The 26,492-nt window shown below is 34.4% G+C and overlaps 1 protein-coding gene and 1 pseudogene across 12 annotated transcripts in view; both read left to right on the top strand.

Annotated features, from left to right (window-relative positions):
• KCNT2 (potassium sodium-activated channel subfamily T member 2) overlaps nt 1-12,191 on the top strand; it is a 363,773-nt gene extending 351,582 nt beyond the window's left edge. For 9 of the 12 annotated variants that reach the window (XM_045456156.1, XM_045456154.1, XM_045456160.1 and 6 more), the window contains 2 exons: nt 56-140; nt 9,767-12,191. In XM_045456156.1, the coding sequence (XP_045312112.1) occupies nt 56-140; nt 9,767-9,878 (197 nt within the window). In that variant the 3' untranslated portion in view covers nt 9,879-12,191. Of the gene's footprint in view, nt 1-55; nt 141-9,766 lie in introns of those variants that run through there. The other 3 variants (XR_006706948.1, XR_006706947.1, XM_045456161.1) reach the window with 1 other exon arrangement.
• On the top strand, nt 4,277-6,311 carry LOC123585725 (annotated as a pseudogene).
• Nucleotides 12,192-26,492: the final 14,301 nt, after the last annotated feature.

The raw sequence follows: 26,492 nt of genomic DNA, 5'->3' as shown, positions 1-26,492 counted from the left end.
TTCCTGTAATTTTCTGTAAGTAGTATAACAAACTTGGCATTTATTTATCTTCTAGATGAAATGAATGATCATCAAAGTACCCTCTCCTACATCCTGATTAACCCGTCTCCAGATACCAGGCTAGAGCTGAATGATGTTGTGTAAGTTGATCTCATATCTCACATAAGGCATTTATTTTTAGAAAACCAGTTAATTTATTTATTCTTATATTTTTGTTTTCACCATTATAGTCCCTTATTTCTTGTGTCATAAATGCTTAGAAACTCCAAGCCTAATTTTTGTGTTTAATAAACAAATGTATTTCATGTATTTCTATGTATTCTATGTATTATGTATTTTCTATACTATAAAAAACATTGTAGAATGTAGAGGCATAAAAGAAGGAAAGAGCAGAAGAATTCTGTATTCTGTGAGCTCCTATATATTTGGAGAAATAAGAGAAAATATATGGAATAATAAGAGAACAGCTTAGAGGGAAACTTGATATACCCCACACTATCTCCTCAATATCTTAGAGTTTCCAAAAGCTCTGAGTAATATAAGTCAAAAGACTTACTAAGAAAAGGTCTATGGTAGTAACTTGATTAATCAAAAACTCTGTATTATGCGTGTACAATTGCATTAGTGTTTCCTTAAAAGTGCAATAGAGATTAGATGTTTTTCCTGACTTCAAAGTGCTTACATTCTAATTAACAAAACTGCAATTTAAACATAAAAAATTTAATAGCAATATATACTATGGCTTTGTTACTAATGAATTAAGCATCCACCGAGTGTGACAGTGTTTTTCTCATTTCAAAGAGGAAAACTGTGAATTACAGTGATTACAGAGAATATAAGGACTTGAACTAGACTTTGAAAGGTAGATAAGATTTGTGTAGTTGGAAAGCACAGGACATTCCAGAACAGGGAAATGGATAGAGAAAATGCACTACATGGGGATTGCATAATATGCATTTGGCAACCCTACAGAGTCCAGTTTGACCAGAGTAAAAAAGTTTTGTATTATTAGCACATCTGTTGTTAATTAAACCTAATATTGGAAACATACATTAAACCTGACTCTGGAAGGACTTTAGATGAAAAATACGGAGTTTAAACTCAGTTTAAACCTTATAGGCAAGGAACAGTGCTTAATATATGAACAAGAAAGTAGCAAGATTTTAGAAAGGCATTTTGACAGTTCATGGTGTCAGCCTAGGGGAGAGATTCCTAATGTGCATCTGCCCTTGAGGTCCAAGGTCCTGAGGCTGAGCTGGATCAAGAGCTGCTGAGCTAAGTAAGGTAGCTAACTCCAGGTTTCATTACTGACTTAATACAAATACCAAAGATCCAAAAGTCTCAGCGGGTGTTAGGTCCACAGGATGTGTTTGTATCTATAATCAGGAAAATCATTAATAAAGTCAGAGACTAAGAGGACTGAGAACATTCTGTGATGCAGAGCATGAAATGGATCCTTGCAAGTGGTTTAGAACTAAAGCTAGTAATGTGCCAAGATTTAGAAGCCTACCTTTATATGTTTTGTGAGAGATTTCTGCTGAGATGGAAAGGGTACTTTTTTTTTTTTTTAAGAGCATTGCAAGCAGCAGTAGAATTTATTGGCAGGATGGCTTAAGGTTGAAATAGATATGAAAATAAGGAAACCAGTCAAATTGTTGTTAGGCAGGTGTGAAGGAGATAAGAATCTCTGGATTGTAAAGGCAGGTTTCTATGTAGATACATTTATGGAGGCAAAGACTAAGACTTGTTCATTGATACGGGACTTGGAAAAGGAGTATAACATGGCAATTCTATTTGATTGCAAAATAAATAAATGAATGATCGTTCACTGAAGCAAGTCAGAAAAGGGAAGCATTTTCTAGGAAGGAAAGGGGGCATTGTTGGCTGTGGAGAAAAAGGAAATGATTAGTTTTCTATTATGAATAAAGCTGATATGAACATCCAAAAAACAAGAGAGATAGATGACAAGCTAGAGTTTAGATACATCATTCAGTATGCTACATGGAAATGTCTAGAAAGCGTAAAGAAATAGAGTACTGGAGCTTTCAAAGGAAGCTAGTTCTATGTAGAAAATATTTATTTTTCATCTTCCAGATGAGCAAAGCTAAAAAGATAATGATTTTAGGGTAGATACATAAGTGTGTTTCAAAAACTTCTTAGGAAAATACATCAGCAGGAGTAACTTTGATCCCAAATCAGTGTGAAAACAGCTTATAATGCACCTCATATACAACTAGTTAGTATAATGCTTTATTTTGTCATTTGATGATACTGGTTAGAATATAGGAGCTTTGGGGAATGAGATGAATGATAATTTCACCTGTTAGAGTTCTTAAAGCAGCTGTCAAAAATTATGTCCAGTGGTGATACTGAATTTATGGAGGACTTTAAGTGGCATGAAAATATCTTATTTATGATGCATCTGCCTTTAACTGCACATTCTGGAGACTTTATCTGGTATATTACTATAATAAAACAAAACTGCTCTGTTTTTCTTGTGTCCATATTTATATATGTCTTTCTTCCTTTAAGCCCATATTTTTATTAATTGTCAATTTTTATTGTTTTATTAATTTTTATTAATTTTTCATCTGCTAATTGTAGTCCCAATCTTTTTATGCCTCTTTTTCAAATTAGTTGTAATTATGTTGATGATATAGTGTTTTTAAGAAGTTATGCTTAGCTTATTCATATTTCATAATAAATTATAGGTTTTTGAACTTAATATAATTATTTCCCACGACTATTTTTGAATGAATGGGGAGATTTTGTTCATCTTTTGAGTCTATAAACATGTCCTTTCATTGAACACACATTTATAATTTAAAATAATTCTCCCCAAATTAAAACTTAGAAATAAAATATGTATGTTACAATATGTATTTTACAGGTAAAATAAACATGACATTTTCTGCCTTATTGATACTATTATTTTTTATTTATTTAAGCTAAAACATCAGTTTGACTGCTATAGGGAAGACACCTTTTTTTCAATGATCTGTATTTGTGGCCCTTAAAATAATTGTTATACTATAACTGGAGCAATGATAAATGCCATGAAAAAATGCCTACTGTGACAAGTATTAAATAGAAACATGTTTAAGAAATTTATTTTATTAGATTCATAGGTTTAGTAGTGATAATAATAAGGGAAAGCAACTTTTGCAGCTATTTCAATGAATTCAGGGGATAATGAATTATACTTTTTGTTTCTCTAAAAAAATGCTTTCAAACGTTTAATTTATTTTTTTTTAATTTTTTTAAATTTTTTTTTTCAACGTTTATTTATTTTTGGGACAGAGAGAGACAGAGCATGAACGGGGGAGGGGCAGAGAGAGAGGGAGACACAGAATCGGAAACAGGCTCCAGGCTCTGAGCCATCAGCCCAGAGCCTGAGGCGGGGCTCGAACTCACAGACCGCGAGATCGTGACCTGGCTGAAGTCGGACGTTTAACCAACTGCGCCACCCAGGCGCCCCTCAAACGTTTAATTTAAATAAAGGGGCAACATTAATTTGGCTCAAAGAACAATAAGTAACTAAGTGATTGGTATTAAGCAGCTTAATGTTCTTGAAATAAATGAAAATGAAAATACAAAATATCAAGATTTGTGCAGCAAAAGCAGTTCTAAGAGGAAAGTTTATAGCAGTAAATGCATATATTAAGAACTTACAAAGATCTTAATTAAGAATTAGAAAGATCTCAAATAAACAACCTAACTCTACACCTCAAGGAACTAGAAAAAGAATAAGAAATTATGCCCAGATGTAGCAGATGGAGAGAAATTAAGTCAGATAGAAAAATAAATGAAATGGAGACTAGAAAAATAATAGAAAGTATCAATGAAACTAAAAGCTTTTTTTAAAGATAAAATTGACACACTTTTAAGTAGACCAACTAAGAAAGAGAAGACAAATAAAATTATAAATAAAAGAGGACACTACAACCGATACTACAGAAATACCGAGAGACCACTATGAACAATTATATACCCCCAAATTACATAACCTGAATAGTTATGTATAAAATAGATACATTTCTAGAAACATACAACCTACCAAGACTGAATGACTGAATGAAGAAGAAATAGAAAATCTGAACAGACCAATAATGACTTAAGAGATTGAGTCAATAAAAAAAAAATTGTAATACAGAAAACTCCACAGGCAGATGGCTTTAATGGTGAATTCCACCAAATACTTAATGAAGAATTAATACTAATCCTCCTCAAACTCTTCCAAATATCAAGGGAGAAGGAACACTTCCAAACTTATTCTATGAAGCTGTGTTACCTGGATACCAAAACCAGGTAAGGGTTTGAAAGGAAAACTATAGATGAATATCCCTGATGAATATAGATGTAAAGCAAATTCAAGAACATATTGTAAAGATTATGCACCATGACCTAGCGGGATTTATCCTCAGGATGCCAAGATGGTTCAATATATGCAAATCAATAAACGTAATTCATCATATTAATAAAATGAAAGATAAATATCACCTGATCATCTCAATAGATGCAGAAAAGGAACTTGACAAAATATAACACCCTTTCATGATAATAACCCTTAACAGATTGGGTATATAAGGAATGTATCTCAATATAATAAAGCCATATACAATAAACTCATTGTTAACATATAAATAAGAAAAACTGAAAAAGTTTTCTCTGATATCAGGTTGCCAAGGTTGCCCACTCTTAATATTTCTATTCAATATAGTATTGGAAGTCTTACCTAGAGTATTTAGGTAAGAAAAAGAAATAAAAGACGTCCAAATCAGGAGGAAGAAATAAAATTGTCATCATTTGCTGAAGATATGATCTTATATAAAGAAAATTCCAAAGAGTCGATCAAAAACCTGTTGGAATTAATGATTTAAGTAATGTGAGACATTATAAAATCAACTTACAGAAATCAGTGGCATTTCTTTAAACTAATGATGCAGCATCAAAGAAAGAAATACAACTATCCTATTCACAGTAGCATCAAAAACAATAAAATACTTAGGAATAAATTTACAAAAGGAGTGAAAGATCTGTACATAAAAACTACAAAACTTTGTCCCTGGTGTGATTCATCTTACGTGGCTGTTATGTGGAACAATTGTCGTTTCTCTCTGCCCATCTTCTCTCTCACCTAAGTGCATGTCACCACCACATTGAAGATTCGATGGACATGGACGTGAGCCCTCTGGGGCCCCAGAACTTTTTGGTTGTGAACTAAAGGCTGATAAAGATTATCACTCTAAGGTGGATAATGATGAAAACGAACACTAGTTATCTTTAAGATCGGTCAGTTTAGGGACTTGTGCAAAGGATGAATTGCACATTGTTGAAGCAGAGGCATTGCATTACGAAGGCAGTCCAATTAAAATCACACTGGCAACTTTGAAAATGTGTGAAGAGCCAATGGTTTCCCTTGGGGACTTTGAAATAACACTACCTGTGGTCTAACAGTTGAAATGTGGTTCAGGGCCTGTGCATATTAGTGGACAGCACTCAATAACTGTGGAGGAAGATGCAGAGTCAGAAGATGAAGAGGAAGAGGATGTGAAGGTCCTTAGTATATCTGGAAAGCGTTCTGCCCCTTGGAAGTGGTAGCAAGGTTCCACGGAAAAAAAAAATGAAACCTGCTGCCAATAAAGATGATGACGAGGATGATGATGATTTTGATGATGACAAATCTGAAGAAAAGTCTCCAGTAAATAAATCTACAGGAGATACTGCAGCCAAAAGTGTACAAAAATCAAACCAGAATGGAAAAGACTCAAAACCATCAACACCAAGATCAAAAGGTCAAGAATCTTTCAAAAAACAGGAAAAGACTCCCAAAACACCAAAAGAACCTAGTTCTGTAGAAGACATTAAAGCAAAAATGCAAGCAAATATAGCAAAGGTGGTTCTCTTCCCAAAGTGGAAGCCAAGTTCATCAATTATGTGAAGAATTGCTTCCCGATGACTGGCCAAGAGGCTATTCAAGAAATCTAGCAGTGGAGGAAGACTCTTTATGAAAGTAGTTTAAACAATGTGTTAAAACTTTCCATCTTACTTCACTTCTGTACCAGTTGATATCTGACTGTCCTTTTTATAATGCAGAGTGAGAATGTCTGATGAACACTGTCCAGGTTCCATTGCCAAGAATGTGTTGTCCAAAGTGCCTGTTTAGTTTTTAAAGATGGCACTCCACCCTTTGCTTGTTTTTTATGTATGGAATGTTATGATAGGACATAGTAGTAGTAGTGTTCAGACAAATGGAAATGATAGGGAGACAAAAATGTATATGTGAAATAAACTCAGTGTTTTAATAAGGTGAAAAAAAAACTACAAAAATTTGGGGCACCTGGGTGGCTCAGTCAGTTAAGTGTCCATCTCTTGATTTTGGTTCAGGTCATGATCTCACAGTTCATGGGTCGGAGCCCCATGTTGGGCTCCATGCTGACAGTGTGGAGCCTGCTTGGGATTCTCTCTCTCTCTCTCTCTCTCTCCCTCTCTTTCTTCCCCTCTCCCCCCTCAAAATAATTAAATAAACTTTAAAAAAAACTACAGAACTTTGCTGAAAGAGCTCAAAGAAGATACAAAGATTTGTAAAGACCTCTTGTGTTCATGGATTGAAAAGATAAATGTTGGTAAAATGGTCACACTACCCAAAGCCATATACAGACCCTACAAAATCTCTATCAAAATATCAAAGGTATTCTTCACAGAATTAGAAAAAACAATGCCAGAATTCATGTGGAACCACAAAGGATCCTGAATAGCCAGAACAATCCTGAGAAAAAAAGAACAAAGTCAGAAGTATCACACTTCCTGATTTCAAACTATACTACAAAGCCATAGTAATATAAACGGTATGGTACTGGCACAGAAATAAACCTATAGGTCAATGGAACATAATAGAGAGCCCAAAATTAAATCCCTGTATTTATGGTCAACTAATATTTGACAGAGAAGCTAGGAATACAATGGAGGAAGGAAAGTCTCTTCAAAAAAATGATGTGGGAGACACTGGAGAGGCACATGTAGAACAATGAAATTAGACTTCTGTCTCACCATTAAACAAACAAACAAAACACTCAAAATGGATTAAAGACTTAAATATAAGACCTGATATCATAAGACTTCTAGAAGAAAACAGAGAAGAAACTCATTGATATTGGTCTTGGCAATGATATTTTGGTCATAATGCCAAAAGCACAAACAATGAAAGTAAAAATCAACAACTGGGCTACATCAAACTCAAAAGCTTCTGCACAACAAAAGAAACATCAACAAAATGAAACAGCCTACAGAATGGGAGAAAATTTTTGCAAATCATAACTCAGATAAAGGGTTAATATCCAATATATATAAAGAGCTAAAACTTATTTTAAAAACCCCAAACAATCAGACTAAAAAATGAGTCCGAACTAAATATTTTGCAAAGAGGACACGAAAATGGCCAATGCCATGGAAAGACGTTCAACATCACTAATCATCAGGGAAATGCAAATAAAACCACAATGAGATATCACCTCACACCTGTTGGAATGGCTATCATCAAGAAGACAAGAGACAACCTGTGCTGGTGAGGATATTGTAAAAAGGGAACCCTTATATACACTGTTGTTAAGAATTTAAATTAGTCCAACCACTATGGAAAACAATATGAAAATTCCTCAAAAATTAAAAATAGATTTACCATATGATCCAGCAATTCCACTTTGGGATATGTTTTCTAAAGGAAATGAAAACTGGATTTTGATGAGACATATGCACACCCATGTATATTGCAGCATCATTCACAACAGCCAAGATATAGAAACAGCCCAAATGCCCATCAATGGGTGAATGGATAAGAAAGATGTGGGTATTATTTAGCTATGAGGAAGGAGGATATCCTGTCATTTGCAACACGTAGATGGACCTTGAGCACATTATAAAAGCGAGATGTGAGAGAAGGAAAAGTACTACATGATATCACTTATATGGGGAATCTAGAAACAAGTCAAACCCATACCAAAACAGGTTGTTACTAGGAGATGGGGAAGTAGAGGGATGAGATTGATGGTGTTTAAGGATCCAAACTTCTAACAAGAAATAAATAAGCCATAAAGATCTAATGTAGAGTATAATGAATACGGTTAATAATGATGCACTATAATGATGTAATGTGATGAATATGGCATCAATGGCAATCGTATTAAAATATATAAATGTATCAAAACAATGTTTTACATCTTTAATTTACAATTTGTAATGTGTTCAATTTACCAAATTAAAAAAAAAAGAGTTTAAAGTGCACTATTAGTTGTCTTCATCAATCTACAATGCTAGTGATATTTAAAATAATTATAAAGCAGTGTGCATGGAGAACAATATCCATTTAATAGATTCAAGGACATTAATTTCAACTTTTATTTGATTGGAGAAAATAGACTATTGTGTTTTAAATTGCCTTTTTTCATATTCATTAAGGAACATGTTTTCTGAATATTTTTCTTCAGTTTTTAAGAGGAAACGTACAATCCTCTATTAGACTAATCTCTTCAAATTAGGTTTTCTGTTCATTTTTTGTACCTCTCAAATTATTATAAAACTATGAATTACTAGTTTCATTTGCATCTGAAACAAGACTTTCTTTGAGTGCTGCATTGCCCGGATTTACTTTCCTTCTCTCCCTGAAAACTCTCAGTGGCTTCCCACTGCTTTTGGGACAGAGTTTGAAACTACTTTATTCTGAAACTTAAAGTCCTCTGCTAGCTGTTTTCTATGCTTCTTCCTGAATTTACCTTCCACTATTTCCTGGTTTAACCGTTCTCCTGAAATCAAGCTCACTTTCGGAAGAGATCAGGATCAAACCTAGAGACAAAGTTCAACTCAACCTTCTGAATAGTGTTCCCTAATTCTCTCTGTCGCTTCTTTTTTCTCTTTCTGTGATGTTTGGAATTTATTTTTCTTGTGTTTATCTGCTTTATAAATTAAACTCAGTGAATCTTCTGCAGGACAGGTGTTGGGGTTTGCGACATTTGTATTTCCAGTTCCTAATGCAGTATTCCAGAAGTGCTCAAGAAATGGAAGTTCGTTATTTGAGATCTGAAGTAAAACATCTCTCTTAAAACAAATTATAACATTATTTAAATGTATGAGTTTGGCAGATGAACACTTTCCTATTTACTAGTTGAATAAATTAAGAATTATTTTTTATTTTGTATAAGTGCTCACCATAGCATAACCTGAATTTTAGATTAATTTCCAGATATTAAAAGGTTATCTCTGCACAATATTCTTCAGAGCATGTATTAAATCATGACTTTTTTTAGAATCCTGAAGTATTTAAATAAAGGACTAAAGAAATTATTTAGATCAAATTTATTTATGAATTATAAAAGTAAGACTAAGAGCAGTTAAGTAATAGAAAAATCATGGCTAAGATTTAGGTCTGCTTCTTAGAAAAATAGCCAAAGAAAGGGATGATAAATCAATAAAATACTAAAATAAAACATAAAATTTTGATAAGATGAAGATGGTGAAATGGATTATAACTAAAAAATAATAATTCTTGATTCATCAGTATTTATCATCATAGTCTTAGGTATAGAAATAATACAAGTCCTGCAAAATATTTTAGGTCTATTAAAAAGTGAGTCCTGCTACCAGTGCTGTATCTAGACACGGTTTACATCAACTAAAAACTGAATACATTTGAAGCAGGAGTCTAAACTGTAAGTGTGAATTAGTTTTGCCTTTATTTACTATTACAGTTATTTGCTTTGTTTTCTTTTATTAGATACTTAATCCGACCAGATCCGCTGGCATACCTTCCAAACAATGAACCCAGTCGAAAAAACAGCATCTGCAATACCACAGGTCAAGACTCTCGGGAGGAAACTCAACTTTGATAAAAAGAAAATAAGAGACCTTTTTTTTTTTTTTTTCCCTACAAGAATCTTGCTTAAACCAACTCTAAATCTTAGGGGAAAATAAGTGCTGCTGGCCTGAAATAAACTCGATCGGAATATATTCCATTCTCTCATATTAAAAGAAATCTATTCTCTTAGAAGTATAGATTATTTTGAAATTTAAAGTATTGCTTCTTGGTACTCCTCCTATTAATATTTGAAAGACATCAATGTAATGATTTTGAAAACCTAAATTAAAAGACAAAATTTAAATTGGTTATTTGTTTGACAGTAATCCAAAGTGTATGAAGCCAATTTTTTAAAATATTAAGTTTTTATGAAAGTAAGCGAAAAACCCAAGTATATTTGGTGCATCACAATGGACATAGAAGATTGTTGCTCTTCTTAAAAGTTAAATAGTCATATCCTTTAAACTTGTTGTTTTATAAAATTGAGCTCATCATCAATGTCTAGCCTTCTCTACACAGAGATTAACCAACAAACTTGTGTGGCTGACTTTTGTGTAAGACTCACAATTTGCTTTAGCATATAAATCTTTCAGTCATTTTAACCTTTTTTTGTTGCCTTTCAGATGATATCATATTCATTTTAGTATTTGAGATGTTCATAGCATGTTCTATTACACTGAAGAAACCAAAAAAATGTCAAGTACCTGAACTTTTTGCTAACTTTATGTCCGATACGTTGTTTGCCAAGAAAAGCGTATTAAAAAGCAAATATTTATTGTTCTCCTAAAAGAATAGCTAACAGAGAAAATACTTAAAGCCCATATGTTAATTTAAATTTAAGCCAAGCGTTGAAACATTAATGGAAACATGCAGTAATGGTTTTCATTAGGCTCTGAAGTTTTAACATTTTCATAATCTATATAGTATATCTTATTTAGAAAACTCCTTTAAAATTCAAAGTGGCAAAATGATGCTATTTATGGAATACAAGGACATTTCAAACATTAAAAGTCCTCCTTTATGCCTTTAGTATCGAAATCGCATACACAAAACAGTGGTATCTTAAAAAATTTGATTTAATTTTGAAAAATCATCTATAGGAACTATGTTTTCACATGGTGAGGAAAAACACATGTAACGACAAGTAGTTTTCGCCACTGAAGTTTAGTATAAATTATGAAGAACTTGACAATTATCAATTAAATGTAAATCGCTCCTTGATGCCATCAGTGCTGCTATCTTACTGCTTTATTTCCCTTCAGAAACAGACTGAAAAGCACAAGAGCAGTGGTGCCAAGTAGTTGGAATGTGTTACAGCATTCCCATGAGAGAGAGATGGGTAAATTTCAAAAGGTATTTTTCTTCTAATTTTGTATTTTAAAAATTTCTGGCCTTGACATTGACTTTTAGTTCCACAGAAAAGAAGATGTGTAAGACTAGAAAGAGACATTTTCTTCTTTTCATAAAGAAACAGATAAATTGGAAAGACAGTGGAAGAACTTAAAAAAAACATACAGAAAGCCTAAAATTCCCCGAATAATTCTACGAAAATGAAAATGTAAAACCTAACATGAAAAAAGGATAGATTATAGCCATTGTATAATTTGGCTTAGAGAAGAAGAAATGCCTGTTTGTTATTGGTTTTTAGTATTTTCTATTACTCTTATTTTAGCATAACAAAAACACCAAGAATTTCTCCTAAAACAGAGAGAGCCTATCTTTAATTTTCTTTAATCAGATAAGAAAATAGAGAATTTATAACAAGCTTCTTAAAATTGGAATGACAATGAATTTAAGTAACGTATTTTATATTTGCACATAAAAAATCAAAAATTATATACTTCTTTAAGTTGCCATTTCATTACTCCATTACAGTTATTTTTAGGAATAAATGTAAGATTTTATGAATATTCTATTTCCCCACAAGATCTCAAGTTCAGTATTTTTGCATTATGACCATTGTCAAGACTAGGACTTTACGCTAGGACATGACTATATTTCCTATAAAACTAAAAGTTTTGTTTCATAAATTTACAATGGTTATTTTTGATTATGCACATTAGTCCAAATTTAATAGTTGACACAATTCATAGCAGCTTGCTATAATAATGATAGTTTATTAGTCTTTCTGTTATTTAAATAATAGAAGATGCTTATAAAAGCCTTTTAACAAACTGTTGCCTTTTTAAAATACTTAACTTGCACACAAAAGAAAACATAAAGTCAGTAATAGTCCTTGTAATCCTATGGGAATCGGTTCTGTTTATTGTCTATGTACCATTTTGCTACCAGTTACATTGAATTGCTTAAAATAAGTAATAAAAATTATTTCTGATGGTGAAAACCCCTTGGTGCTTTTTGCCAAAACTTTAATTGTTTAACCAATTATGTTTTGAAACCACAAAACTCCTTTGCCACTTTTATATTTCAAAACCAACATAAACATGAAGGTCTTCTCATTGGAAAAGATAGCCATAAAAAAACTGGTTGAATTGCTTCTTAATGTAATAGTTTCTGAATAACTAATGTAGCAGGAAAAGAGGAGGGAGGAAGGAAGGGTCAGGGATGGGAGGTGGAGAAGAAGTGAACAAAGGGAAGGGAGGAAAAGTAGAAAATAAAAGGAAGGGGGAAAAGAACGAATGTAGGTGCCACAAGAGAATTTTTTTTTGTGCAAATCAGAGCCAGTACACTCATTTAAAGGTCAGGAAAGCACTGGTTAATGAAAAGAAAAATAATTTTAAATGCAAAGATAGACTTTTTGGCTCCAGGAAAATGGAGCCTATTCTTCCTGCTAAGTATAGCTTAAAAAAAAAAAAACCAAAAAACAAAAAAACACAAACACAAACAGAAAAACCCCTCTAGATGTTATTTATGAACAAGCATCAGAAGACTGCGAAGCGAAAAGAAGGAAGACAGACCAGGGAGCTGAGTCTTGCATTACAGCACAGGGTTGAGGGGAGTGCGTTCTCTGGGTCTGTTTGTGGTCTCCTATGTAACTTACTCTGGATATTGGGAAATACCAATGAACATGGACAAAAAAGTCCCAAAAAAAAAACGTGTTCTCTCCTTCCAAGGGATTGACTCTTGCAGCAGGTGGTGCACAGCACACAGTCCTGATGATCCTGCAGTGTGTGTGTGGTTTCTCCAGTCAACGTACCCAGGGGCCAGGAGCTGCCCTCAGCACCAGTTCAGATGGTCCAGTGCCTCCAGTGAGACCCTTCCCCATGAGCGACTCCCCCAGATTTCCAGCAGGTTCTGTCAGTGCAAGTACCACAATGACTTTTCTGCAGTTCTGTGAGCCACTGCTAGGCCATCTCAAGATCTTGATTTCAGTCCCAGGGTCTTTTCTTGGGGCACTGTATCTCAGGCCTGACAATGATGCATGCTTCTTGTATATCTGCTGTTGCTATATTATTTTCAAGTTCTCTTTACTTATTACTAACTCCAAAGCTCTGCTATGGCTAATGATTCTCTACATTAAACTTTCTCTGTCCAGATCATCATGTGGTTTCTCTGTCCAGATTGAATCTTGTCTGAGACATGATGCACAAATCAGCAGTTCTTCAATCTGATTAAATCTGACATAATATTGATATCAAATTTCAAGGACTGCAAATTAAAGGACAGATTTTGGGGAAATTCAACAAATTAAATAGCACCTGCTGGGAAACTTTTAAAACACACCATGCTCATCCTGTGGAGTATTAGGCCACATTATTTCACTTTGATCTCCTTTTCTCTTTCTTTCTTTCTTTCTTTCTTTCTTTCTTTCTTTCTTATAGGACTGCTCTCTAGTCTATTTTATTTGGAGAGACATGTCAACTTTAATTATGGTGGATCAATCTAATATTATACCATATGGTCCTAAAAGTACAGTTATTTGGCTTATCATTAAAATCCATATTCTTACTATTCAAGAGAATTATATTTTATTATTTATATCTAAAATGTTTTAATAGAAACAAAAATAATGATATGTTTTCCTAAGTATAAATCATACCAGAAATCTTTAATAAACTGTACTGTAATTTAGTCTCATTCCTGTATAGTTAGTCTCATTCATGTATAGTTATACACAGATATTTATATTTTCCGTTTCTACTATATACAAAATATGTTTCATTTCATGTTATGCCAGGCTAGATATCTTTGCATTTGAAAATTAAATATAATTTCCAAAAGGAAACATTCTTAAATATATAGACTTTCATTCCCTGGTCTGTGTTAATATTCATTTAGAATAAGAAAGCTTGCGATGGTCTTGAAATACAAGTATTTCTTTTCTTTTTTCTTTAAAAAAATTTTTTTACATTTATTTATTTTTGAGAGACAGAGAAAGGCAGAGTGTGAGCGGGGGAGGCACAGAGAGAGAAGGAGACACAGAATCCAAAGCAGGCTCCAGGCTCTGAGCTGTCAGCATAGATCCTGATGTGGGGCTCAAACCCATGAACCATGAGATCATGACCTGAGCCAAAGTCGGACGCTTAACCAACTGAGCAACCCAGGTGCCCCAGGTATTTATCTTCTTATCTGAAAACTCTCAACTTGCAAAAGACAGGGCTATGAGACATTCTTATTACTAGACCTGAGGTAAGGACTGAAGTTGAGGTTTGTAAATACATTGCTTAGTCATTCAGGGCACAAATAAAGTATATAATGCTAAAGTAATAATTTTTAACTTGCATTTTTTATTACTCATTATTGTCGTATGTCAAAAGTTGTACCAATATGCATCAAATGTAATGGATTCTAAATTTTAACGGAGACCCACAAAAATGAGACCCACAAAGAAATCTGTCAGTGTGTCATTGTGTTAGTCCATTTTTGTGGTAATAACAATACCATAGACTGGGTAGCTTAACAAACATTTATTTTTCACAGTTCTGGAGGCTGGGAAGTCTAAGATCAAAACATCAGCAGATTCACTGTTTGGTGAGAACCTGCTGCCTGGTTTATAGATGGCTTTGTTCTTGTAACCCCACATGGCAGAAAGTAGAGAGGAACAAAGTTTCCTGGGACTCTTACAAGGGCATGAATCCTATTTATGAGAATTCTGCCCTCATGATCTCATCATATCTTAATTTCCTCCTAACGACTCCACCTCCTACTATCATGACATTGGGGACTAGGGCTTCAGCATATGAATTTGCAAGGAGGGGATTATAAACATTCAGCCCACAACATTCTGTCCCTGCTCCCATCCCCCAAATTCATGTTTTTTTTTCCACATTCAAAATACATTCATTCCATCCCTACAGTTCCAAAAGTCTTAACTTGTTTCAGCATCAACTATAGAGTCTAAAGTCCAAAATCTCATCTAAATCTGATCTAAATCAGATATGAATGAAGCCCACAGTACAATTTATTCAATTACTATATTAGTCTGCTTGGGCTGTTAGAATAAAATATAATAGACTGGGGGTGTTTAAGCAACAAAGGTTTATTTCTCCTAGTTCTGGAAGCTGGGAAGTCCAAGATCAAGGCAGAATTGTTGTTTGGCAAGAGCCCACTGCCTGGTGTGTAGGTGGCCATCTTGGTGTCCACTCACATGGTGGAGAGTAGAGAGCAGCAAGCTCTCTCAAACTCTTTTATTTGTTTTATTTTTTTTAATGTTTATTTATTTTTGAGAGAGAGAGAGAGAGAGAGCACAAGTGGAAGAGGGGCAGAGAGAGAGAGGGAGACACAGAATCTGACACAGGATCCAGGCTCTGAGCTGTCAGCATAAAGCCCAACGCAAGGCTTGAACTCACAAACCTTGAGATCATGACCTAACCCGAAGTCGGATGCTTAACCAACTGAGCCACCCAGGCGCCCCCTTTCTCAAACTCTTTTAAGGGCATTAATCCCATTCACAAGGCTTCACCTTCATGACTTCATCTAACCCTAATTATCTCCCTTTGGGCACCTGAAATCATCACACTGAAGGGTAAGATTTCCAAATACCAATTTGAAGGAGAGACACTCAGTCTATCACAGTCATAATGATCTCGCAAGGAAACTGGCACTTTATGATACATATTTGGCAGGATAGTTTTGGCTATGCTGCAGTAATAGTTAAACAAACACCATAATCTCAGGGTTTAATATAATAAAAAAATTATTTTAATCTAGAAGAATGCCCAATGAAGAAAATGACCTTAAGTGTTAGGTTAAAGATTTTATAAATATATATTCATTGGAATAATATAAATTTCCAAATCATTACAGTAACATAAATATAATAGAAGTATTTATTACCTTAATCAAGTATTCAAACTTGAACAGAAAAAGTTGAGAAAACAGTAATAACTTCTTGAAAAATACTTCAGTTTTAGATATTTTGCACCAACTAAGCTACAAATGATTTTATTTTAAAAATAGAATAATCTTATGATCACTTTTTAATGAAAACTAATTGATTTTTAATGTTTTTGGCAAAAAGCATGCTGTGAGATGACTATGAAATGACTGAAGTTTTTACTGGAAAACATGTTGCTGAAAATAATTAAGTAGCTGTACGTGATTCATTATCTCTGACTAAAGGAGCAAAGTTCTTTATTTTGGACTGCTCGACATCCTTCGAGTTAGTGTGGGCAATGCTCATTTCTCACTTTAGTGAAATTAAGATTTTTTCCTTGACTAGGAAACAAGTTGCAATCCAATTTGAAGCAAGAGGAAAAGTCATCACTTACCTTGGTGTGCTTATAAACTTAAAAGCCTAAATTAGAAAGAGAGAAGGAGGTTCTTTGGTTACTTTGGAATGTAAATATTCCAGGGCACATATTTTAAAACAAGAGATCTGTTCTTTTTTTTTTTTTTTTTGACCTATTTACTAATATGGTTGTGATGTTTATCAGATAGTACTAAAAGTTAAAATCACTTAATAAAATGATTTTATTTCATCAAGTCCTTTTGGGGTCATGCTATCATTTTTTCTTGTTTGTTGAAATGTGGATAACCATGTAATGCAAGTAACAAACTATTTAAAAGTGTATTATTAAGAATTTGTAAGAGCAAAAGCTTAGTATTTCAAAATAGTTTCTGTAATATTTGTAGTTTTTTCTTAAATAGCCACTTTTAAGAGATATTGACAAGATCTGCCTGCCTTATAATTATTTGGTCTCAGAGCAATTTTTCAATATTAGAAGAATCAAATTTCCCCGACATCTTTCAACATTCCTTAACACTTTCCTTTTGTTTACCTATTTATATAAACTAGCCACCAAAATAATTACAAATTTCATATAACTTTGACATAATTTAGTGAAGTAATTTAACATCTCTTTGTATCATAGATAGAAGACAATTTTCAACTAAGTCTAAAATACAATTGTTTCTTTATAACTCTTCTGATAGCATCGCAGAATAAACTGCAGGATACAGATGATAATCAAGGGTAAGTCATTTGTTTTGTGTATACAGTATCGACTACTCTGTAGACTTATCTGTGTCGTAATTGCCACATCTCGCATTGTGTCCATTCCCACAGAGGTAGCTATCTGGCCCCAGGGCATACAGATGCTGAATGGTAGGACAGTTTGGCTCCTAAAAAGACAGTTGGTCAGCCAGCATCAACTCCCTGATCTTGTAACATGGCAGTTGAGTCTGTGTCCATTTCTTATCAATCCAATGAAAAGGGAGGATTGCTTAAAGTCACAGAGGGCTCTGCTGGAGAAAGTAAGTGTTGAGTTTGCTCCTGGAGACAGTACTCATTCCAGCTGGTTCTGTCAGAGGCTCTGAAAGCAAGAAACCACGGACCTTGGTACCTGAGTGATGAAATTGGAAATGATTTTTGTGGAGAAAATGGCTATAGATCTAGACATCTTAAAATTATGATGTAGCAATTGTCTGTTGTTACGAACTAAAAAAATGATTGACATGAAGACTTTAGAAGCTCAGAAATAAATCTCTGTTGAAAATTATTGTAAATATATTTAGCTGACGTACCCATTGTTTATGATACCACTCAGACTGTCATCTGTCCACAGGATATAAACACAAGACTATTGTTTTATACTAGTTCAAAAAAGAGATTCTCAAATGCACAAGGGCAAACCTGAGGCCCATCTTTGATTTTCCTCTTTTCCTTCATTACTCCTTCCCATCAGTTAATGTCGGAGTTCTGTTATTTCTTCCTCTTAAACAACTCTCATGTTCTATGTTCTCACCAGTTCTGTCCCACACCGGAGTACTGAAACGCTAGCCTGCACCTGGGCTACTCCAGTGAATGTGCCAAACCCAATCTTGCCCTCCTCTATCCTTTTCTCCAAATTATGATCAGAAAGGTTTTTCAAAAATTTAGATTTATTATTAGTTAAAATCACTCAGAGGCTTCTCATTGGTGCTAGAATAGAGACCAGAATTAGCAGGCCTGATAGTTATGATCTGACCCCATGCTTTTACCTCTTCCGCCTCACCTCTTATTCACTACGTTTCACTCACAATGCACTGTATTCAGTTTTTCAAATAGGCTACATGCTTTTTCTCTAGTGAAGAACCAAGCATGTTATTTCTCTTGCCTCAGATTATATTCCTCCTACCTTTGGCTATCTAACTCCTCCTCATTCCATCTAGTCATTCAGTTATAACAAATATTTATGTAGACATATCTTTAAAATAAATTATAAGAAATACTTCTTCAAGGAAAGTCTCACAATATCGTTACTAATAGTTGAAATAAACTAGTGAAGATTCCCTTTATACATTTTCATAGTATCCTGTACTTTTTCACACCTCTTGGCCCCATTTGCCTTTATGATATTGTTAGTAGTATTATGATCCACTATTGATTCATAGGGAGGAAACCCAATTCTAAAATCTGGTTGCAAATCTCTCTCTGAGAGAATGTACGAGAAATACACTCTTGGGCATATCTGTCTAAAAGAGAAGCCTCTATGAGAATAGCATGAATAGCCTAGGTTTAGGCAATGTCAAGTGGCCGGTGACCTGGGCCTCTTCTTTATTCAAAAGACTATTAATTCTGTATCTTCTCCAGTTTTGAAAGTGGAGTCAAGGTCAAAGTCTCTCATGGGTTACTTGACTCTGGTTCTACAAATCAAATAAAACTTTGGTGGGTTGCCTACCAGTTTCATTCCCAGAGACCCAGGTTTCATTTCACCAGTGCTAATGAAATTATTTCAGAAATCAGATGATAACATCAGACCTGCTGCATTGGAAGGTAATTGTAGTAATATGACTTGAAAGGTTCAGAGTTGATACTTAGTCTTGCCACCCTGGGGTTCTTCCCTTCCTGCAGAGGTCACTGCATTCACCGTTCTTTTCAGTCACATTCTGGACATAGAACAGTAATAAAGGATGAATCAGATTTAGATATTATAAGCTCTCTTTGTGAGTTACAACTTTATGCCAGTGATTCTTCTCTTTGTTGCAAGTTAGAATTAACTGTGGAGCTTCTAAAAAATATCAATGCTCAGGCTCCTTTCCAAATGAATTAAATAAAAATCTCTGAGGGAAGAGTCTCAGCTTTGTATATTTTTAAGGATCTTTAAATCATTCTAATGGATAGCCAGCATTTTTTGCTCCCTAAATAAGGATTTAAAGCACTATTGCCTCTGAAAATGAATTTTTGTTGTTGGGAAATAGATGTGCTTTCCTCCATGTGCCCATTCAGGAATTAACCACAACTAATCTCATGTGTCCTTTATTGTTTATCTCTGTCACCACAGGAAGCCCCAGGCCAAATCTTCATTTCCACACTGTAATCTAAATTTGACTCTGCATATTAATACCTGTGTCCCATCACCCTCAACTTTTGAAGTCATTTGATTGTGGTTTAAATAGAGCCACTTTAGACATAATGCAGACTGCTCAAAGTGGAACGTGAACTATCTTACAAAAAGAATGTTGTACTTAAAACTTTAGAAGCTTGTCTGGAATCTTTCATATTGCTAAAAACTTCTGGAAAATAAACTATGAAATCATGGAATTCATAATTAGGCTTATACTTCTGTGCCTGGGTCTGCAGTTTCTTGATATGGAAATAGTCTTGGCTTAATTTGGGCTCTCTTGGCTACTGGACTGGAAAGAAACCATAAGTTGTGGTCATAATTATCCTCAGTATTTATCTCTGTTATGCGGCTCAAATATATGATCTCCAAAGTTTTAAGTGCAGCTGTACAGTGGCTGTTCCATATAATGGTCCAATAAGAAGTGTCCTCAAAGAAAGAAGAAAGAAAGAAAGAAAGAAAGAAAGAAAGAAAGAAAGAAAGAAAGAAAAAGGAAAAAGGAAGGGAAGTAAAAGGAAACAAAAAAGGAAAGGAAGGAAATGAAAGAGAAAGAAAAAAAAGAAAATAAAAGAAAAGAAAAGAGAAAAGAAAAAAGAAAAAAGAAAATCTGACATGGCATTTAGAAATGGAAAAATTGGGGCGCCTGGGTGGCGCAGTCGGTTAAGCGTCCGACTTCAGCCAGGTCACGATCTCGCGGTCCGTGAGTTCGAGCCCCGCGTCAGGCTCTGGGCTGATGGCTCAGAGCCTGGAGCCTGTTTCCGATTCTGTGTCTCCCTCTCTCTCTGCCCCTCCCCCGTTCATGCTCTGTCTCTCTCTGTCCCAAAAATAAATAAACGTAAAAAAAAAAAAAAAAAAAGAGAAATGGAAAAATTTTCATTCTAAGTCTACACTTGAGCATGACATATTAAATACCAGTGCAGACCTAGATTAGTCATATCCCCAGGTGATAATGGTTCATTCTCCCTGCTAGACTAAAGAATAATCAAAGAGGAGATTGAGAATTGAAACCAGTCTATTTTTCCATTCCTGTTCTATGAAATTCTGGCTCCAAGATACTTTACCATTTCTGTGCTAAATAACTCTAGCACATAGCATGCTTTCATTTTTTTGTGTGTCAAAAAACATTGGCCTTTGGCAAAAATTATTAGATTCTTGCTCCAGGAAGTGTCTCTGGAAGATGAGATTATGAACCAACAAAACAATGATCATCATTAGCTGCCTACTCATCATTATTCACTTTAAGATTCTTTCTGTGCCCAGCAATGCAAGTTTTATGTCATGAACTTTACAGAATCGCAGTCAGTTCCCTGCCTTGCAAAATCACCTTATATCATCCAGCCCAGGCCTTAAAACTTGATTTTTCCCTTCTGAGATTCTACTCAAGTTCTGGCAAAACAGTATTCTTCTTTATTATAGTAAGTCTGACACATAAGTTTGCTTGCTAAACCTCAACATCAGCTTTCTAGTGGATATTTTGGGAAGTCAAAAGCTGACAAATCACACAACTCTTTTCTCCTTCATCTCCTGGTATGTGTTAGTTATGATATTACTTGTAAGTATTCTCTTGGTTTTAAGTACAATTTTAAGTAATATATAAAAATTTCATTCCTTAATGTACCAAATTCAATGTATTTCAAATCTTCATTAGCAAAGACTGAAGATTCCTCATTAATGAAGACACCGAAATAATGCATATACATATTTTCCCATTTATTCGATTAAAAAAATGGTTTTTTAAAGACTATTTATTTATTTTTGAGAGAGACAGAGACAGCACGAGTCAGGGAGGGTCACAGAGGGAGGAGACAGAGAATCCCAAGCAGGCTCCACGCTGGCAGTGTAGAGCCTGATGTGGGGCTTGAACTCACAAAACTGTGAGATCATGACTGGAGCCAAAACCAAGAGCTGGACGCTTTAACCAACTGAGCCACCCAGGCGCCCCTTAAAAATGTTTTTATTTTGAAATTGTCAACATTCGTAACATTTATCTTCCTGTAGCTGTTTAATCTCATTTTGGAAGTAAATCCTTATTGCCAGTGAGTAAAATCACTTTAACATGGTTTTTAACATGGTATTTCTGATCAGCACTTGGTTTTTCTAATGTGTGTGTGTGTGTGTGTGTGTGTGTGTGTGTGTGTGTGTATATGAGATAAATCAGGAATGAGATAATAGGACAGAGATATAGGCATGTGACCCAGATCCTGGCAATTCAATGATAAACAAACTGCATTCCTGGCCACAGTGGGATAGAGTGTCATATATATATATATATATATATATATATATATATATATATATATTCCACTGAAATAAGACCCAGTGGGTCTTACTGGTATTCTTACATGTATGAAAAAGTCTGCTATTGTTTGAATGACAGCTTTGGTGGATTTTATAATAAACATTATTGCATTGCTCTTTATTTCTTCTGAACTGTGTGGAAATTGCTCTATTGCATTCTGGCATTAGATGTATCAATGGAAAATATCTGGAAGCTTGGGGCCAGCCTGATAGTATTTTTAATCTTTATTTGCAAGGGACATGATATTTCTGCAAAGATACCAAAAAAATCCTTTATCTTTGAAGCTCAGTAATTTCATTAGCATATGTCTGGTTATTTATTTTTGTGTCATTTTCTTTCTTTCTTTCTTTCTCTCTTTCTTTCTTTTTCTTTCTTTCTTTCTTTCTTTCTTTCTTTCTTTCTTTCTTTCTTTTCTTTTCTTTTACAAAACGCTGTATGCTCTTTTAATCTGAAGATTTTTCTTTTTTTAAAGAAAACTTTATTACCTAATGAATACTTCTTTCTGTTCTATTTTTATAATTTTTATTTGTTCTGTTCTCTTTTTTAAGAAATGAAATATTCTTCTGTAAACATCTTTTCTATCATGTATTCTACTTTTGTTCTCTCTTTTATAAGTTTAATTTCTTTACAGTTTCCTCTACATTCAAAGTGATTTTCTTCGACTTTCTTTTAGGTTACTAATTTATTCTTTAATTCTGTCTCTATTTTTATCTCTTTTTTACATAATTATTATTTGTAATGTCATTTGATTCTCAATTAATTTCCTCCTATTGTGGTCTCGCTTTTCATTTGAAGCTTTTAGGAAGTCCATTTTTTAAGGAAATCTCATCTCTCAGATCCATGTCCTCATTAAAGTTCTTTCTTATAATGAGTCCTTTCAGATAAATCTTTTTTCTTCTCTTTTGTTTCCTTCAAGATTAGATTATTTGACTGTCTTTGCAGACTATATTTAGTTCCTGTCTCCCACCTTTTTTTTAATTGAGAGTAATTGGCATGTAACATTGTGTAAGATTAAAGTGTCCAATATGTTGATTTGATACATTTATGTATTGTAATGTGATTGCCATTGTAGCATCAGTGAACACCTCCAACACATCACATAATTATCATTTTTCTTTGTCATGGGATTAATTCGTCTCTCAGCAAGTTTGATGTTTATAACATAGTATCGATGTCTATAAATACCACCTTTGTTTCCTTACTCATGCTCATTAGTGCCAGAATACAAGACTTTCTAGTTTTTTCTGGACTTCTTCCTTTCACTTTTATCTCATCGTCTTTGTCAACATTCTATGTCTTCCTATTTCTTTTCCCTTCCATTTTATGTTTGCACAGTGTCCATTCCATTTATTTTCTTGCTCATAGTTAATGTGGGCAAGTTGTTGGAACTTTCTTTTTGTTTTGATATAGTGGGTAAATTCTCCATGACTCTTTTCCCATCTAAACCATGATCAATTTATAATTATATATAACGTTTAAGGGTTGTTATTATTCATGGATCCTGAGGAAATGGGAAGAACAGGAGGTATACAGAGTCTCTATGCAGCCTTGGTTGCTGTGCCTAGGTTCTGTTCTCTCACTAAAAAAACACAAAATGCCTTTTATAAGGCATCTACTCAGGTTTACTCTACCATTTCAAGTCTATCCTTTCCCATGAGGCTGAGTTCTCTTGAGTAAAAAATCAAATTAGCAACTATGTGAACTACCACTGATAAGTTAAATATGATGAAAACCAAGAATTGATTATTGGGTTTAGCTATGTGGAAGTTACTGGTTACCTTGGTAGAACAATTTTGGTGCATTCTCTGGAAACCCTTGTTTTCCTGGATTTAAGGACAAATAAGAATCTTCTAATTGCTTTACCTCTGTGACGATAGCTCTCTCCATGCAGCTCCTTACACTGTGGCAACTGCCTTCCAGTAGAGTGAATGATGCAACAGAGAGGCCAACGGAAAGACCACATGTCCTTTATCTTTTACTTTTAAATCACATCCTGTCACTCTGCATTGTTTTGTTAGAAATGAATCATTAAGTCTAGCCCACGTGCAAGGAAAAGGAAACCTTCTCTAGTGTCTTTTCTTATGAAGACTCTAATCCCATCATGACAGCCTGCCCACATGCTTTCATTTAATTCTAATTTACTCTCTCAAGGTCCCCTCTCAAATAGCATCACATTGGGTATTAGGGATCTGACATATGAATTTTGAGAGACAGAAACATTCAGCACACAATAGCTGCCATCTCTGGTCTTTTTCAAAATGTACTGGATCTTTTTTCCATGTGTACATATGACACAGCATTTTTTAAATTTTATTTATTTATTTTTCAATATATGAAATTTATTGTCAAATTGGTTTCCATACAACACCCAGTGCTCATCCCAAAAGGTACCCTCCTCAATACCCATCACCCACCTCCCCTCCCTCCCACCCCCCATCAATCCTCAGTTTGTTCTCAGTTTTTAAGAGTCTCTTATGCTTTGGCTCTCTCCCACTCTAACCTCTTTTTTTTTTTTTTCCTTCCCCTCCCCCATGGGTTTCTGTTAAGTTTCTCAGGATCCACATAAGAGTGAAAACATATGGTATCTGTCTTTCTCTGTATGGCTTATTTCACTTAGCATCACACTCTCCAGTTCCATCCACGTTGCTACAAAGGGCCATATTTCATTCTTTCTCATGGCCACGTAGTACTCCATTGTGTATATAAACCACAATTTCTTTATCCATTCATCAGTTGATGGACATTTAGGCTCTTTCCATAATTTGGCTATTGTTGAGAGTGCTGCTATAAACATTGGGGTACAAGTGCCCCTATGCATCAGTACTCCTGTATCCCTTGGGTAAATTCCTAGCAGTGCTATTGCTGGGTCATAGGGTAGGTCTATTTTTAATTTTTTGAGGAACCTCCACACTCTTTTCCAAAGTGGCTGTACCAATTTGCATTCCCACCGACAGTGCAAGAGGGTTCCCGTTTCTCCACATCCTCTCCAGCATCTATAGTCTCCTGATTTGTTCATTTTAGCCACTCTGACTGGCGTGAGGTGATATCTGAGTGTGGTTTTGATTTGTATTTCCCTGATGAAGAGCTACGTTGAGCATCTTTTCATGTGCCTGTTGGGCATCCGGATGTCTTCTTGAGAGAAGTGTCTATTCATGTTTTCTGCCCATTTCTTCACTGGGTTATTTGTTTTTCGGGTGTGGAGTTTGGTGAGCTCTTTATAGATTTTGGATACTAGCCCTTTGTCTGATATGTCATTTGCAAATATCTTTTCCCATTCTGTTGGTTGCCTTTTAGTTTTGTTGGTTGTTTCCTTTGCTGTGCAGAAGCTTTTTATTTTAATAAGGTCCCTGTAGTTCATTTTTGCTTTTAATTCCCTTGCCTTTGGGGATGTGACACAGCATTTATAAATGGGTAGATCATTTCTCCTCACCTTGTTGCATGTTTGTTACTTATTGGCTGAAGTTATGGATGTCATCACAAGCCATGGACTAGGGTTTAGTTATTTGCCCTGAATACAATTTCAGGAGAAAAAGTATCTTTTTAACAATGACAAAACACTATAAGCTCACATGACAGTTAAGGTCTAAGATGCAAAGAATACAGGGTTCAGATTTTTCAGTTGCTGAGAGAGTAGATCTTTAGAGTTCTTATCACAAGAAAAATAACTGTAACCATTTATGGTGATGGATGTCAACTAAACTTATTGTGGAGATCATGTCTCAATATACATATATATCGACTCATTATATTGTACTCTGAAACTAAAATCATGTTATAGCTTAATTATATGTCAATAAACTTTTCAAGTTAAAATTTTTTTAATATGTAATTGGAACTTGAGTGATTAGATGTGAGACTTAAAGAGATGAAAATCAAGAGCTTATGCTTTTATAATATGATCACTTCCTCATTAACAAGCACTAAATTTCCTCTAAATTTAAAACATGACGGTTCTTTATATTATATATTAAAGAGCAAGACATACCTTTAGTTGTGCTGTGAATGCAATATAGGTATGAAATAGATCTTGATGACTGTACGTGTTTACAGTAATTAACAATGGAAGGCATTTTTTAAAAAATCCAACATTATAAAGTTATTATGTTATGTGTTTAAATTGTACTATTTGTGCAGTGTCGTCTGTAAATTCCTAATCCCAGCAACTATCATTTTGATGTGTAGGGCTTTCTGCATGTCAGCTACTGACAGATTGTTAACCTATCCTCTTACCCTCCTGTTGAAACATCTGAATGATTGCCTGATTACTCACTGACTCTTAATCTATCATTATGGAAATCTTTTGTTGTGAAGGCAGACAGCAATTTTTCAGTTTTTATTTTCTTTAAAATTATTACTTTCCATTTTTTGTTCTATAAATAAAATATATGTTGTCGTTATTATTTCATAATTGTTATTATCTAGCATTAAATAATTCCAGAGAAAGCACAGTTTATTTTGTTGATTACCTAAAACTTAATAACTAGCTAAGTCATGGTTTAAAAAAATTTTTTTAGTGTTTATTTATTTTTGAGAGAGAGAGAGAGAGACAGAGCATGAGTGGAGGAAGCGCAGAGAGAGAGGAGACACAGAATCCTAAGCAGGCTTCAGGCTCCAAACTGTC

This window comes from Leopardus geoffroyi, chromosome C3 (genome assembly GCF_018350155.1).
Source record: "Leopardus geoffroyi isolate Oge1 chromosome C3, O.geoffroyi_Oge1_pat1.0, whole genome shotgun sequence".
NCBI lineage: Eukaryota > Metazoa > Chordata > Mammalia > Carnivora > Felidae > Leopardus > Leopardus geoffroyi.
This window is presented reverse-complemented; position numbering and strand designations above follow the sequence as displayed.